Raw genomic sequence first — 16,605 nt, 5'->3', positions numbered from 1 at the left:
CTCTAGTGCTGTGGCCAGTGTAATGAAATAGGAGACATTACTTTTGGAGCAGCCCTTGTACTTCTTAAGCAATGCCTGCATATCCATTAAGGAGCGTAATTTTGTCATTAATGTAGAATCAATTTTGTTTCAAAGTGCTCAGTTTATCAACTTTATCAGCCTCTTTCCATTTTTTAACTGAGCTCTGATAAAAATAGGAAGTGCAGTTGAGTGGGAACGGTGTGTCACTTGAAAACTGGATTTCATGCTGACCTGCAAATGCTTATACAGTGCTTGGATTTCAGACTTGTCATTATGGTATTTAAAAAACATCTGAGCAGTTCTCAAACAACAGTAACTATTCAATTCCTAGTGTCTGTGTCTCATAGAAAAAAAAACTGTTCCTTAACAGCTTCTCATGGTAATTTGGAGATAATTTAGGCAAATCAACATGCTGGAGCAAGATGCTTAAAGTGTACATGTGTGCACCTTTATTATTAATAATGTTGTTATTTAGCCTGTCTAAAATAGTAAATCCTGTGTACAAGTTCAAGAATCAGCACTCAGCTTTGAGTTGAAGATGTCAAATGTACCACAGTTCCCTTGGTGAGAGTCAAAGTTTTTGTGGCTTATTTGGCCAAGCTGCTAGTTTGTTACACCCAGTAGAAAGGCAAGCCCTGCTCCAGCATGCTTGCTGCTGCCATTCTGCAAGTGTTGAATGTTGACTTTTCAGCAGCTTCCTTTTAGGAAAGGTTAGAGTGGAATTGGAGGGGTTATTTTCCAAAAATATGTGAAGTGTTATTTAGTTGAAAATTGTTTATAATTTGCATTTGCTTATTGTACTAATGTATATTACCTCTTCTTCTCTGACAGTGAGAAATCCCTACACAGGCCACAAGTACCTTTGTGGAGCACTACAGTCTAGTATTGTTTTATTAGAATGGGTTGAACCAATGCAAAAATTCATGTTAATCAAGGTAATATAATAAGATGAAATTCTCTGATGTTTGATTCTGTTTATCTTGTAATGAATTGTTAACTATTAGTTGTTTCTTGTGTCATTAAAAAACAGTAAATAAGTGAACAATTTAGTTGTTACCAGGCAGACACTTTTGTTTCTGTTAAATTACATTGAAGTTAATTACTCAAATGTCTGCAATTGATACTTACAGACTTTAAAATATATGAATGTTTTGGGGTTTTTTTGTTGTGTGCTTCAGTAGAAGAACAAAGTTCTTCTCTATATGAGCATTGTCATTTAGATAAATGTTAAAAAAAACTCTGGTCTTCAGACTGAGGCAAGGCCAAATGGAGAAATAACAGTTAAGACTGCACTTCCTCCCATGCTGGAGAGAAGGTAGCCACTTGTTCAGTGCTTTGTGACCCTGCAGGTGCCCAGAAATGCTTGTTTTCTCCCCATCTGACACCATCAGAAAAGGTGGGACTAAGGTGGATGTGTGTTTGCAGAGAGGCAGCTGCTATGACTTGATTGGCCTGGGAAGGTAGAGCTTAGAGGCTCCATGGCCAGGGAGAGCAATTCTAGGTATAGCACTCCTGTTCTCTGTGAGCAGCTGCACAGGGCTCGCATGATGAAAGACATTCAATCTATTTTAACCAAATCAGCATGAGGACTTTCTGATCTTCTCAACTCAGGCTTTCTGTATCTATCAGTTACTGTTATGTGAAGAAGTAAGTCTATGGGATAATATTTACAATACAGTTTAAATAGCTAATAGTAACTCCGACTTGTTTCCTTTCTAATATGTGTTTTTCTTTCTTAATCTAGCACATAGATTTTCCTGTACCTTGTCCACTGAGATTGTTTGAAATGTTGGTAGTTCCTGAGCAGGAATTCCCTTTAGTTTGTGTTGGTGTCAGTAGAGGAAGAGACTTCAACCAGGTGGTGAAGTTTGAGACTGTCAACCCAAATTCTACCTCTTCATGGTTTACAGAAACAGGTTTGTGCATGCTGTTGTGGTTACTTTCAGAAATGTTCCTTGCTCTTCTATTTCAGTTGTAGTACTAGAAAGATAGTTGCCTTTGACAAAACTAATGCTTTAAACTATTAAAGTAATTTTTTGTTTAAAGGGGTCTTTGTACCTGCTTGCTTATGTGTCCTTTTTTTTCTTTTTTAATTCTTCTATAATTGAACTGATTGAATTACAGTAACAATCTCGAGGATGGAGTTATAGTTTTTGCATTTTTGTAAATAAGGCTGCGCCTGACTGTTACCCACTGTGCCATTATGTGCTCTCCTCTGGCACTGTGAGTTCTGTTTATTTTGTGGATTTTAATAGAATAACACTCTGAGTGATTTCTTTCAAAATCTTTGTAGGCGTGGTTTGGTTTTGTCATAATTAGCCAATATGGTCAGAAATTGTGTTGTTGGCCTCCTGCTGAGGAGCAGCATGTTTCTTCTCTGCTTGATATTTATGGAATAAGAAAGAGTTAGGACTGCTGATAAGAGAAATCCAAGCACCTGTCCGTCACTAGTCTAGTGCTGTACAAGTGAGGAGGCCACCATCTGAATTAGAGTAGAAACTCTTAGAAAGGAAGTGTGCTAAGAATTATATTTCTAGAATTTGCAAAAATCTCTCTAAACCTAGGGACAGTAGTGAGCTGAGTCCAGTCATGGCTTGCAGGTATAGAAGCAGTAAATAACGTAGCTATTGCTAAGCGAAGAGTCTTTGTTGATCCATGGAGAATTTGTATATGCCAGCAAAGGACAACATAGGTGTGTATGGCTAATTGTATCCTCTGGAATTCACTAAGGAGTGGTTTCCACTGGAAGGATGCCTGCTGACTTTCTTGCTGCTGAAAAGCTTAAAAATTTTTTACAGAAAGCAAAGTGATCAGCGGTTGGACAATTAATGCACTTATCACTTGAGAGTTAGTGCCTTTTATTTTCAAACTTGTACATCCATTCTGTCACTTCAGTAGAGTCAATAAAAGTAGCATGCCAAATAGAATTTCTTTGAACCATAACATCTTGTTGTCATTCTTTCAGTATATTGTCTGTCAGTGTGTAAATATAAGAACGGTAATTCCTTCCCCGTTCCTTCTCGTTTTATTCACATGCATAATCTAACATTGCATTATTCTTTCCAAAAATACTTCTTTAGCCTCTTGAATCATTTATGTGTTCTCTCCTTATGTCTGTTACTTTCTCCTATTTGTTTAACACTAATTCTAACTCTTGGTTTCTTCTTGTCCTCTGCTGACAGGAAGGCAATAATGTGATCAGATTTTTTTGTGTTTTTAAGTGAGGAGAGCATTTAACATGGTCAGACTTTGACATTTGACATTTTGTTTGTAAATATCTGATGAAGACGTGAAGGAAAAAAGAAAAGTAGCTGTCATAAAGTTTATTGCAGGGACTTGCTTTTTTCTTCCCTTTCCCTCCCTTTCCTGTTGGGTTCAGCCAGTGCAGCACGTGCTTCTACATCACATGATGTGGGTGCACAAATATATGTCCTCCAGTCTTTTTGTTACATGCTTTCATCATGGCTATATCCAACTTTGGTTAAAGTAACACACTAGAAATGTGTTCAGGTTGTTAATGTATACCTTCCAAAACACCAAACAGCAGAATAAAAGATGGAGAGGCCATCTCAAGGAGCACACTCCTGACATCGTCTGTGAGAGGGTTTCAGCTTCTCAACAGGACCATGGCTTTATTAGATACTTCAGATAACATGCTGTAATTGCTCATCTCTAACAGATTTAATGAGTTTCTCTTTATGCAAAAAAGAAAGTGTACAGAATCACTGGCAGCAGTGCTGAGTTAGTGAAAGCTGTCTTCTGTTTAATTCTGAACAGCACTTCTTTTTGAATTGACATGTCCACTGATCACTTGTGGATCAGGTTTCCCTGTTTGCTGTGATGGAGACTGCTGCAGCTTAACTCAGAAGGCAGGTGTGGAGAAGGAAATTATACCCCAATAATACCCCCCCAGCCCCCCCCCTTTTTTTTTTTTTTAATATTTGTGGATAGAAAGAATAAAAATAGCGTCAAGAATTAAGTTCTAATAAAAATGTCCCTAGCAAGATCGAGAAATAAAGGTAGAAGCAAAATGGACTGGAACATTGTTCAGGTTTAGTGTGGACAGTCCCACATTATACATTTTTTGCAACAGCAATATTAAATGAGTCCTATAGAATAAAATGGGTGTACAAAATATAGTGTACGCGTGAGCTTGCTTTTGCAATATGGCTCAGGAAAGACTGGATTAAGTCCATGTTTTATTATTACAGCTTTAGTTTTCCTGTCACAATCAACAAGTTGGGTAAATGGACATTGCTCTGAAAGGGAAGAGAAATGTCACTGGTAGATGATGATTTTAAACAGATAAAAACACACTAACCCATTAAATTGTCTCAGTCTCTAGAAGTTCCATTTCAGATTTCATGGTAATTTATTTTATGAACTAACACTATCTTTTTTTTTTTTATAGACACTACAGAGACAAGTGTTGTGCATGTAACACAGCTGGAGAGAGATACCATTTTGGTGTGTTTGGATTGTAAGTTTGAGTATCAGCTAAATATATACATACACATGCATGTTCATGCGTACTGTATGTCTTCAAATTAGGTCATATTGAAGAATAACTGTTGGTGTATCCTATTTATTATCTAGGCTGCATAAAAATAGTGAATCTGCAAGGCAGGTTAAAATCCAGCCGCAAACTGTCATCAGAACTCACATTTGACTTTCAGATTGAATCAATAGGTAAGTCAGTATTAATATTGAATATTTGATTAGCTTGTTTTTCCTTACAGCACAGAATTAGAAATGCTAACTCTCAAGTCTTTTGGCATGTGAAGCATTATCTCGAGCGTTTCACTATGTGTTGGGTGGTTTAGCATGTTACATAGCGTGCTTCCCCTGGAGCAATCCAAACAGAGTAATAATTCTGGAGTCTTCCCTTGTTAGGCTAAATGGTCTGCAAATGATGGAGACCTTCAGCCTCTAAAAGAAAACTTTAATACAACCTACTTAAACCCTGTGACTCACTCATGGCTAACTCATTCTGCATGTGTGTTCATGCAGTCCGTCTTTATAAAGCAGCTCAAAGACTAAATCGATACACGTCACATTTCACATCGGTAACACCAGTTATTTTCTTGTAAAGAATCTCAGTGAGTTAGGTTTGTGAGATATATAATACATCCATTTTGATAATTTTCCAGTGGTGACATGGAAAACACTGCTTCTATGGTTCCTGTTAGTTAGGAACAAGAAGAGGGAAAGAGCAAGTGTACCTGAAGCTGCTTGCTGTTGGTACTTCTGCATGTGCTATAGTCCTGTCTCTGCTCATCACAAGTGAGCTACTGCTGTCCTTCTCAGTCCTTAAAAGTGTTTCTAAAGGGCTCTGCTCTATTTCTTGTATCCCTGCCCTGATTCACAGAGGTAGGATGCTGGATGCAGGTGGGACAGATTATTCCACGCTTACCCTCTCTGTGAGGAAGGCCCTTGACGGGTGTTTCCTTTCAGAAGATTTGAGTGCAGGGGTCTGTAACATTGTTCTGTTTGTATGACAAGGGGAAGGGCTGGAAGTAAAGGTTTCTGTAAAGCTTTGCATAGCTGTTGGATAAAGACCACGTCAGCCAATAGTTGTGTGATGGATTAAAAATATCACTACAGTGATATTTTCAGAAGTTACTGCTGCAACTTTTTGGCTAAAATTCACTTTGTATTTTCTGCAAGTATTAGACTTGGAAGGGACTGTCTTTTGAATGAGGACTGTTTTTAGGATAAAATCCTATGCAGAAAGGTGTTTTCCTAGTTGAGTGAGAATATTTTTAAACTCTGCTCTTTAAAGAAATAAATGCAGCTACTTCAGAGGCATGTTCAGTGATTCCTGTGAGATGTTTTGCAGTCCGTGTGGGTGAACTTGAAACTCTAATATGTATATATAAAAATTTAAAAACTGCAGCAATATGCTTTTGGCCTTAAAAGAATGATATGGTATTATGTATGAAAACTGATTCCGGTATTTATTTGTTACCAGTCTGTCTACAGGACAGTGTGTTAGCGTTCTGGAAACATGGGATGCAAGGAAGGAGTTTCAGATCAAATGAGGTGAGTAGTACATTTTGCTTCAAATTCTAGTTCCTAACATAAGTCAAGTCCAGGATAAATGCATGGTGCTGTGGGCTGAGAAAGATTAAAACTTTTCAGTGACTGTCTAGGTTAGACCTGGAAACTGGAATTTTTTTCAAAGTGTGTCTCATGCCATAAAAAGTATCCAACTCTAATTCTTGCTTACATTAATTTGAAGACGACTGCTATTAGCCCCTTAGCCTGCCACAGGTGGATGCCTGAATGTGGGCTTTGCCAGTAATGGTGTAAAATTGTACCAAATCGTTGTAAATACCTTCCCCACTCCTTTTTTCCTGCTGTAAATGTTGTGCAACCAGGTGTTAGTGAAAACACTGCATTGTATAGGATTTTAATGACTCTTTTAATTGGATTTTTAAAGAATGCTTACAGACTTCACCAGCTGCTTCATCGGTGTCACATTTGCTGAGAGAGTTCATTATGACCAGTTGTATTTTAAGACATATGTAGTCATTCCATGCCAAAGCTAGATATTCCACATTGTTACACCACTCCATTTATTTGCACAGAGCTACAGCTGACCTAATCTATACTGACAGTAATCCTGCTCTTTGTGGGAAGTTGGGCCAGACACTAGAGTCAGCCTGTTTTCTGTTTCCAAGTTTACAAATGCACTTCGTGGTATTTCTGCATGGTGGATCACCAGGCATGACTGTCCTTTTCCCAAGAACTCATAATGCTAAGTGAGCTGTAGCTCCTGTGCTGTTAGCACAGAGCATGAGGAGATGATGATGCCGCTAGGCACTTCTCCAACTCCAGACTGCTGCTAGCAGCATTGTGCAAAGCTCAGCATGTTACTCCACCCACTGGCACTCAGAAGCTCTGATCCATTTGTGAGAGGACATGCCCTAGAGTGCTGCAGCACAAATGGATGCTTTACATTGTTTATGTAAAGCATAAGCAGCACTGTCTTCCTGGTTTGTTATTATCAAGCCAAAGCCAGCATCCAGATGAAGAACAGACAGCTGAGCTGAGCAATTGCCAGAAAGTCACCCCAAACTTTTTTTATGTAGAGTGTACCTAGGGTAAGCTCTCAGGCCTTTTAAAATTCCTTATCACTCTTGGCTGTTTTAGTAGCCACAACTATTAAGAAAAAAAAAATAAACCAGTTTTCAGTGGTAATGTAAAAAGCCTGCATTCTTGGACATGGATCGTGACCACCTTTGTTACTCTGTGGGAATTGTGTAGTGTATAAGAAGCTATTACACCTGAAAACACCCTTACCATCCTAACACTGCAGTACATTTCTCTTTGAAGACTTTAGTAGAATCTGAATTATTACTAATTCTTTAGCCTAATATTGTCTAGTCTAATTGGGAATGATTTTTAGCAACTCGTAAAATTATTTCACCTTTTCCCTCCAGACTGTGACCTTACACAGTGACTTGATTGATTGATTGGGAAAGGTGAAACACCGTGTGAATGCTGAGTGAGACAAGACTAGAATGTGGGCCAAGACATAGACTTGAAGCAACTATCTTACAGTGGGAAACCTCATTGTTACGAATTATTTTATTTTTAAGTTCTCTGTGCCATAAGTGTATTCACTAAGACAGCTAATGCTGCTAGGGTCTAGGAAGGAGAGAAACATCTCTTCTGGCTTCAGAAATGAAATGTGGCTATGTAGGAAGGAAGCTTTGAAACACTTCTTCCCACTCACAGTATGACTTGATATCCTTTGGAGTATTCAGTGGACTTTGGCTGGCATTATTGGTTAAGATATTATTTTCTTTGCTACTTTTGGTATTCATATAATCATAGACATATCTCACAAGTACGATTCACCTGCAGTACACAGTGAAACGTCAGAGTACTGTACAGATTACTTTACACAATGGGTGTAAGTGCCACAAATTCAATTGTTCCCCTTTCAAGGTCTTCAAAAGCTGAACTTACTGCATCATTATGATTGAGAATTTCAGCGAAATGTATAGGCATTGTTCAGGCTTACCTGGACCATTTCAGACACCTACTGTAGAGTGAGACCAATTAGAGCCATACAGGTACTTATTTCAGTCATAATATGAAAAGAACTGTGCCAGTAGCTCAGGTGCTGTGCTATGCAGTGCTGAGCCTTGCTGATGTGATTGCAGTTGCTACCAGAGGGGCTCACATTACTTGGGAAGAACTGGGAAGAAACCAAAACCAAACATTTTAGATCTCATTTATGAGTGACATTTGCAATGAACTTGCTAGCCACCTTAATTGAGCAGTAGATTTGTAATGTTAGCCATAGTTTATTTTTTAATCAACCTAAAGAAAATAATTAAAAATCACCTGTGCACTTAACATGTAAATACTTGTTTTATTTTTGTTGTCTAGATCACACAAGAAATTTCTGATAATACAAGGATATTCAGGCTTCTGGGATCTGACAGGTATGAGAAGTGAATGCAGCATGCTAAAATTGAGGCATAATGTTTCCCTCCTACCTTCTAAAAATATTCTGTATGTTTCTGTGATTCCTTTTCTAGCTGTCTTACTCATTACTTTGTGTACATTTGTGTACCTTTCATCACTTTAAGTTTACTTCTCTTTCTTAAAAAAAATAAAGAAAAATTCTTCTAGAATAGTTTGTGAGCTTCCAGAAGTACTCAGCCATGACAGGAAGATCATAATTGGCTGTAGTTAAAATCTCCAAGGAGCTTTTTCCTTGCGTTGTAATTCTTTTAACTTACTAAAATCTTTGCTTTGAGATGTTCAGCTACATGAGACAAATGCAAAAAAAACAAACAAAAAAAAACCCCTCACCTTAAAAATGCAAATATCTCAATTTCACCCCTAGAAAGGAGTTGTATTCAACATGGCAGCTCAGGCCTTTTAAGAGCTCTTCATAATTCTCAGCATAGTTGTTCTTTGGTGTTTCTTTTGCAGGATGCAAATACTGTGTCTGTCTGACCCACTGATCACCTATTAGCTTGCAAAGTCAGTCACTACTATTTTAGGAGTGTCACTGACTTCTTCAGGTTTCTCTGCCGTGCTGTCAAACTTTATACTTAACTTTAACAGCCATGAAAGCAGCATATGTTTTGTCTCTGGAGAATGAGTGCTGACATGACAGTTTCACCTGCAGCACATTCATATGCAGTACAAAGGTAGACTTCAGTTCTTAAAAATTGTTTCTGTCTTAGTGAGTTACCTGCAAGTAGCCTCTCTTGTAGAGTTTTGGAACTACCAATAAGCTCCACAGCAACCAGAGGCTTTCCCCATATGCTACTTGTCCAAGCTTGATGCACAGCCCTATAATTACCTGTAACATCAACAGCACTGAATGGTGCTGTGGCTTTGTCAGCTAGCAACCTCATGGCAATTTTTGCTGTCTGGGGGTTGAGGGTTCTGCCTGATGTGCAATACCTGATAGCTCTCTGGTAATGAGTAATTGTAAGCAACACTCATCTCTGACCTGAGGGTTTTAATCTCCTGGTGCCAGTGAGATGTGCATGGAGCTCAGCTTTACTATGTCATTTCTCTTAGTTGTTAGGAGACAGCATAGCTTAAATTAAAAACAAGTCTGACTTCAGAATGGAGCATGACATTGCAAATCATCGCCTTGGAGAAAAATGCCTTCATAAGTACTGTTCCACTTGTTTCCATCTTAGACTAATAGTCTCCCAAGTCTGAGACAACGTTTAAAGACTTCATGCTGCAGTAAACTCTACTTCAGATTTTTCAGACATCATTTTTATTACAAGTCTCATATCTTCTGCTTGAGCTGTGAAACTTTTTCCAGCAACACGTCTCTCTCTGTAGCAGTTCATAAGAAGTGGGGTTCTGAGAAGTGAAAAAATCTAATATCAGTATGTTAAAAGCTTGCATGATTGCTCCTGGTGAGCAGGGGATGCCTCGTGGGGCATGCTGAGCAGAGCATTCGTTCTGAAGTAAGCTTTCTGTTCTTGGATGAATTCTTGATAGATGGACTTGAGTTTCTCAGAATGGGGAGAAAAATTGAGTCATAAGCAGTTCAGCAGTTTTAGCACTTCTTGCCTAATTAAACATCTCACAGTTTGTGAAACCAAGCTGTGATTGCCGATTTCTCCCCTTTAAATTTATGATTTATGGTCTTTGCAGGGGTAGTACAGATCTGCATGTAATTATGCTTCTTTTGAGAATTCTGTTGGCTTACATTTTTTTGTGTCTCTGGGACTTTCAGAGCTGGAAGAAGTTTCTGTGAATTCAGTGACGTTCGATCACTTGCATGAGCTCAGGGAAGGGCTAGGAATGCTCGCAGAAGGGTGGGCTTTGGTCATCTGGCATGTCCATAGGCAAAGAGCAGAGTGACAACATCCTGTTTAATGGATGAACTTTGCAAAGCTCCAGGGGAGCACAAGCACAGACAGCAGAAGTGGTGCTTTGGTGTGAGTTTTGGACGACAAGCCTCCAGGGAAAGAGAAATAATGTTTACTTTGTTTGACTTCGTGGTTGTTTTATTTTCATTTTAGGGTCGTGGTGCTGGAAAGCAGGCCGACAGATAACCCAACAGCCAACAGCAATCTATATATCCTTGCTGGGCACGAGAACAGTTACTGAGAATGGTGTGCAGCAGCTCACCTCGACAAGATAGCACTCCTGCAGCGGCATTCACGGCTGGCTGAAATTGCACAAAAGCTGCAGTAACCTGACTTCAGTTACTTTATAATTTATTATGGCATGAGAGGAAGATGAGAATTGTTTGTGGTATGGACACACAAGCATTAAGATGCCACAAAAGTGCTTAATTTACTGTTATGTAATCTTTGTACATATGCAGTATTTTTCAGTGAAACTTCTTGGTGAAGACCTACACTGACTTTCTGTAGATAGTGGTCCTCCTGTTAAGTACAAGTGTCTTACCTGTACAGATGTAAAAGTCACTGAGGATGCAAAAATGAAATCGGGGTACTATTTTAAGGATTTGTCATGTGTTTATTATAAAGTGGGATGCTAGGAACAAATATAGTACATTTAACGACACTATTGTATTTTATTATATGTAATTTACTAATACAAATAAATTTAACTTTTAGAAATTGTAGCCAAGGCTGTAATCAGATTACAATCTTGTTTTAATTTTGATGCAACACACTGGTGTTCATGTTTGCACAACATATTGAGATGTGATGTATTCAGTCACAAAGGTAAGCTGTGACTTTGTGGATATGACTTGGGCTTCAGAGTTCCCTTTCTTTTGTTTACGCGGGTAGTTTTCTTTGTGGAACAAACCAGTTAGACACCTGTATTTTATATTTAATTAAAACTCTCTTTACGATTACTTCTCTGTGCTTGAAAACAAGACTTTCTGGATGGGTGTCAGTCCCAGAATAGTGGTACCTTGCTGTAACACTGCAGTAGGTGTTTGAATTACTAGCATATACAGTGAAAAAAAATTAGTATTACTGTTTGTCTTACTAAATAGTTTCATATCACAGTGAAAAAGCAGCAGCATTCCACGTTGTGGAAATGGCTCGAAGATGATGTCATTTTGACTTTTTTTGGCCTTATAACCATTTTCACACTTTCTTTGATTTAGGATGTTAACACATGGCCAAAATAATTTAGTTACTACCTCATTCAAACAATACAATGGTTACTACGCATCACAGGAGCTTAGTTTTGATCAGAAGTATTTTTGATTGCTATTTTCCAATGGAGTATGTAAATGCCAAGTTTTAGCAAAATGCACACATTTGACTCCTTTTTTGTACATGTTCTTTTATATTTTATTGTGATAATATACACTAAAGCCAAACTAAATTTAAAGTGATTTATGGCCTGCATTATTGTTGTGATTGGTAATGCTTTGAAATATGTTCTCTAATGTATATAATGTAAAATAAACTTTTTTTAACATGTTGTTGTACAAGTAGATTACCACATGCACTAATTTCCACATAAGACTAAAATCTGCTGATGGAACATACTGAGTCTTGAATTCTGCTATTAAATGTTTGTGCCGAACACAGAAGCTGGGCGTTTCTGAATGTATGAAAGGTCAGACTGATGGAGCTCCACTGAATTTAGAGTAGCACTGAAGTGTAGGCGGTGTTACCCTTGTATGCCCCTAGGCAATGGATATATGTATTTTGGACACGTCCTTCCAAACTCTGGCTTGTTTAATTTCTTCCTCAGAGTAACTTCACCTCTCCCTCTATCAAGTGCACCTCTGTTGCTTGCAAAACCTGATTTTTATTTTAATCTTTTTGGCTGAGCTATTTCTTGTTGGTCTGTTTGTTTTTATAATGCCCATAGCTTGTTGGATCTGCTGGCCCCTTCTCCTCCCTTGCACTGAACCTCAACTCCGCCCTGTGGGAGAGGTGGTAAAGAGCCACGGTGCCGGGAAGCTGAATTCTCAGAAAAGGCAAGAAGTTCTGGGTGTTTCACTTGTATATTGCTGCTGCCCAAGGGGGATTTCCATCCTGCCTCTGTAGACTATTCCTCACTTCAATGTGCAAAAAGTAACAGGCTTTTAACCAAGTACAATATAGCTGATGTGCAAGCATGCTGCTTCCTCTTAGATTTCTGCAGCAGCTGGGGCCCCGTAGCTTGCTGTTTGGGGCTTCTGGGGGCACTGCTGAACAGCCAGCACCAGGAGCTCGGGGAAACTGTTTTTTGCTCAGGTTGAGCACTTCTGGTAGAAAGATGTACAGCTGCACATTTTAGCTGTATTGCTTGCTAAAATCAAGAAAAACAGGGAAAGAGAAAGGAGAGAGTGCATGTGCTAAGATGTGATTGTCTCAAGTTTATTTTTACAGCCAAGACAGCTTGTCTTCTCTGTACTACTTTCTAGTTTGGAACATGAGCTATGGCTGGATCCCGGCTCAGATGGAGCTTCTTCAACAGAACAAAGAAGCGGGGTTGTCCAGGTCCTTCACGGAAAGGAAAGCTGTGCCAGAACCCCCAGCCTGACACTGACAGCTCAGGTCATGCCAGCTTGGTGCAGTATTTTGGACTGCAGCCCTCACGGATTAATCTCCAGCTAGAAGAGCTTGTGAGCAAAGCACGAGTGTAATTTTACACCCAGTGTTGCACATATTTGATAGCAGGATTTAAACGCTGACAGGCTGATGTTTCACCATATGGCAGACTGTGAGATGCTGAGATGGCAACGCTGAACTTGCAGGCAGCCTGCTAGGCCAAGCAACCAGCTCTGAGAGGCAAAAACCCCCTCCTTTCATCCCCATCCCAGCGCGTTCAAAGCAGAAGTCTGACTCTTTCAGACAGCAGAGTCTGGCTGGAGGAAAATCACCTGAGGCAGAGCTGTGGGGTAAAGACAGTTCTTTCTGAGAAGCTCTATCCATTGTCTGCTGCAATGCTGTTCAGTGTCTGGGGATCATCTCCTGTCCTCAGAGCACTTCATATGCTAATTAAGCAAGCTTCCCCGTGTGCAAGCCATTCCTGACAGGTGTCTGTGATACCGGCCCTGGAAAAAGATGAGACTCTGCAGTCTGCCCAAGCGCTCTGTCTGGGTACCTCATTCTCCTCCCATCCAGGAAGCTGATCCCAAACCATTCTTCCAGCAATCTGCAGAGATTTCACACTTCTCACCCTCCCTGTGAGCATTAGCTGGCTGACTTCTCTGGTCCCCAGACTCCTCGTTTTGCAGAACAGGGCACAGTGAACCTGCATTTGATTTCCAGCATCCTTTGACCTGCCAGGCCCCACAGAGAGGGAACATCATTTGTGTTACAGCTGTGCTTTTCTTGGCCTTTTTTTCTCCCCCCACCCTTCAAGCTGCTCTTGCGCTGCTTGAACAGGCAGGGTGTTTACTTATCCTCGATCTCAGCCCACGGGAGGTGCCTGTGTCTTTCTAAGGACAAGCAACAGAGCTTCCCCGAGAGTAGTAACGCTGCCCATGGTCTCGAGCTGCCGGCCAATAGCCAGAGGCAGGCACCATCACCTGCCTGCATCTCCGTCAGCCACACAAGAAGCGAGGCCTGGGGCCAGAGTGAGCTGTCAGTATGTGGGCACTTGGCTGAGAGAGGGGCTGAGGGCTGCTTCCCCCCAGCCTGGCTCCCTCTCGAGCAACTAAACTTGAAGGTACAATAATTAAATCTGCAGACAGCATTACATTAGGAGGAGCTGTTTCTTCCCTCGAGGGCAGAGAGACCTTGCAGAAAAATCACGGCAAATTAGAGGGCCAAGCAATCACCAACTGCATGAATTCAGTGAGAGCAACAAGTGCTGGATTCTGCAGCTGGGTCGGGCAACCCTAAGTCTATGTACAGACTGGAGGATGAGAGGCTGGAGAGCAGCCGTGCTGACAGAGATGGTGGGGTTCTGGTTGGTGAACAAAACAATTAGTGTCCACGGGAGGGCTGCAAGGATGGAGAAGGGTCTGCAGGACAACGTGTGTGAGGAGTGCAGAGGGGCCTCGGTTTGCTCAGTGCAGAGCAGAGGAGCTGAGGGGAGGCCTCGTGGCGGCTGCAGCTCCCCACAGGGACCGGAGGGCAGCGCTGAGCTCTGCTCTGTGGGGACGGCACGGAGCTGCGTCAGGGCAGGAGCAGCTGGGGGATAGGGAACAGGGTCTGCACCAGAGACACGGAACGGGCTGCCCAGGGAAGTCATAGGCCTAATGCCGGAGCTCAGGGTCTGCCGAACACCGCTCTAAGACATCAGGTTTGGGTGGTGCTGTGCAGAGCCGGGAGTCGGGCCCGGTGATCCTCGCGTGTGAAAGAACGATGGGACGGCTCGGGTTGGAAAGGATCTTAAAGACCGGCGTGTCCTTCCAGCTCGGCTCAGTCCATGATCCTGTGATTCTATAAATGTGATCTCTCTCCTCCACACCTGCGCAGGGCTACTCGGGTCCCACAGCGGCTCGTCGCCGAGCTCCCCTCACGGACCGGGAGCAGCCCCGCGAGGGCGGAGCGGCGGCGTGAGGTCACCTCCACCGTGCAGGAAGGCCGCGGCGGCGGCGGCGCCCCTGCAGGCGCGCAGGCGCGGGGCGGGCCGGCGCCGCGCATGCTCCGCGGCCGCCAACCGTGCGGGCGAGGACGGGGAGCTCGGAGAGCGGGGAGGCGGCGGCGCTCGCGCTCCGGGCGCCCGACCCCGCCCCTCGCGGCCCGCGCGCCGCGCCGCGTGACCCCGCTCCCGCCGCCCCCATACCTCCGCGGCGCCGCGGGGCGACCACCGAGAGCCGGGCGGGGAATGCGGCAGCCGCCGCCTCCCCCCGCCGCTGCGGGCCTGCCGGCGGCGGCGGCGGCGGGGGGCCGCCGGGCCTCCTGGTGAGGGGGCGCCCAGCCCTCCCGCCGCGGCCTTTTCTCCGCGCCGAGCCCGGCCCGCCCTGCCCTGCCCGCCGCCCCGAGCGGGCCGGGCCCGGCGGCACCATGCAGGCGCAGCCGCTGCTCTACGAGTTCTTCAGCGAGGAGAACGCGCCCAAGTGGCGGGGGCTGCTGGTGCCCGCCCTGAAGAAGGTGAGGGGGAAGTGGGAGCGGCGCTCGGCCCTGCCGGCCGCACCGGGCCTTCTCCGTACCGCCCGTAGTGGCGGGGGGGGGAAGCTGCCGGGCCTCTCCGCTTCTCCCGCTCCGGAAGCGGCCCGGGGAGCGCGCCCGGCCCGGCCCGGCGGCGCGGTGACAGTCGGGGCTGCGGGCGCGGAGCGGGCCGGGCGCTGCGGGAGGGATCGCCGGGAGCTCCGGCTAGTTCACGCTCGAGGTTACCGGCCCTGGGTTGGGCCGGTCCGAGGGGTTCCGGTAGGACGCCGTCATCCCTCGGGATGTTGGAGCTGACGGGCGCGGACGGACGCTGTGAGGAAGAGAGGAGGAACGGTGAGCGCTTCTCCGTCCTCCTGCAGCCGGGCCCGGGAAGTGCAGGACGTGAGGGACGGCGGTGTCTGACGCTGCTGCCCGGACTGGCCTTGGATTGCCAGCGGAGCGCTTCTTGGTTGCACGGCAGTGTTTTCGTGTGGCTGTGTGTATCCACGGCAATGAACGGCAGCTGCTGGGTGAAGGACCTGCTCCCAGGGCCGGCTGACCTCTCGTTCCCCATCGCAGACTGGAGGTCTCAAGCACTGCAGTCATACCAGTGCAGCATTTCTTCCAAGTTTCCTCTTGCAACACGTCGCCCCGTTTTTCTGGCCCGCTCTGAGCTCTCAAACGCTTTGGCCCCATCCAGTTCTTGGAAGTCTTCTTGCTTGTCTTCTCTATAGTGTGCTTTGCTCGAGGTTCAAACCTTCGTGGTAGTAATTTCTTTGGTAGCAGATGGCTGGGCAGACTGTGTCACTCAGGTTCTCACTGCACCTCTGAGTGTGGTGGCCACCGGGTGGGGGCTGGAGCCACCTGCGGCCTCCAAGCACCTTCCAAAGGAGTGATCTTGCCCTGGACCTTCCATGGCATAATGGTTTGCCAGACTTGGAGCAAGGCTTGATGCTGAGTGCTGGAGGACACATACTGAGGGTCTCAAGGCAAAATTTAGCCTGGAATTATTTGCGTCAAGAACACGAGGTTTCATCCCAACGGACAAGCCGTTCACAGGGTTACCTTGGATTAAGGATGCTTGTTGGAGGAGTTGAGTGAATTGCTTGGGTGAAAGGAG

At 43.7% G+C, this 16,605-nt stretch overlaps 2 protein-coding genes across 6 annotated transcripts in view; both read left to right on the top strand.

Moving 5' to 3' along the window:
* The window catches only part of MAP4K3 (mitogen-activated protein kinase kinase kinase kinase 3), an 80,786-nt gene extending 68,858 nt beyond the window's left edge, over window positions 1-11,928 (top strand). For all 5 annotated transcript variants that reach the window (XM_085219112.1, XM_085219111.1, XM_085219113.1 and 2 more), the window contains 7 exons: window positions 853-956; window positions 1,766-1,937; window positions 4,433-4,501; window positions 4,618-4,710; window positions 5,993-6,063; window positions 8,425-8,480; window positions 10,542-11,928. In XM_085219112.1, the coding sequence (XP_085075238.1) occupies window positions 853-956; window positions 1,766-1,937; window positions 4,433-4,501; window positions 4,618-4,710; window positions 5,993-6,063; window positions 8,425-8,480; window positions 10,542-10,629 (653 nt within the window). In that variant the 3' untranslated portion in view covers window positions 10,630-11,928. The remainder of the gene's footprint in view (window positions 1-852; window positions 957-1,765; window positions 1,938-4,432; window positions 4,502-4,617; window positions 4,711-5,992; window positions 6,064-8,424; window positions 8,481-10,541) is intronic.
* Window positions 11,929-15,018: 3,090 nt separating this feature from the next.
* SOS1 (SOS Ras/Rac guanine nucleotide exchange factor 1) overlaps window positions 15,019-16,605 on the top strand; it is a 48,712-nt gene continuing 47,125 nt past the window's right edge. The window contains exon 1 of the mRNA XM_085219109.1: window positions 15,019-15,488. Within this exon, the coding sequence (XP_085075235.1) occupies window positions 15,402-15,488 (87 nt within the window). The 5' untranslated portion in view covers window positions 15,019-15,401. The remainder of the gene's footprint in view (window positions 15,489-16,605) is intronic.

This window comes from Meleagris gallopavo, chromosome 2 (assembly GCF_905368555.1).
Source record: "Meleagris gallopavo chromosome 2, MGAL_WU_HG_1.1, whole genome shotgun sequence".
NCBI lineage: Eukaryota > Metazoa > Chordata > Aves > Galliformes > Phasianidae > Meleagris > Meleagris gallopavo.
Note: the sequence above shows the minus strand (reverse complement) of the source record. Positions and strands in the feature narration are given on the sequence as shown.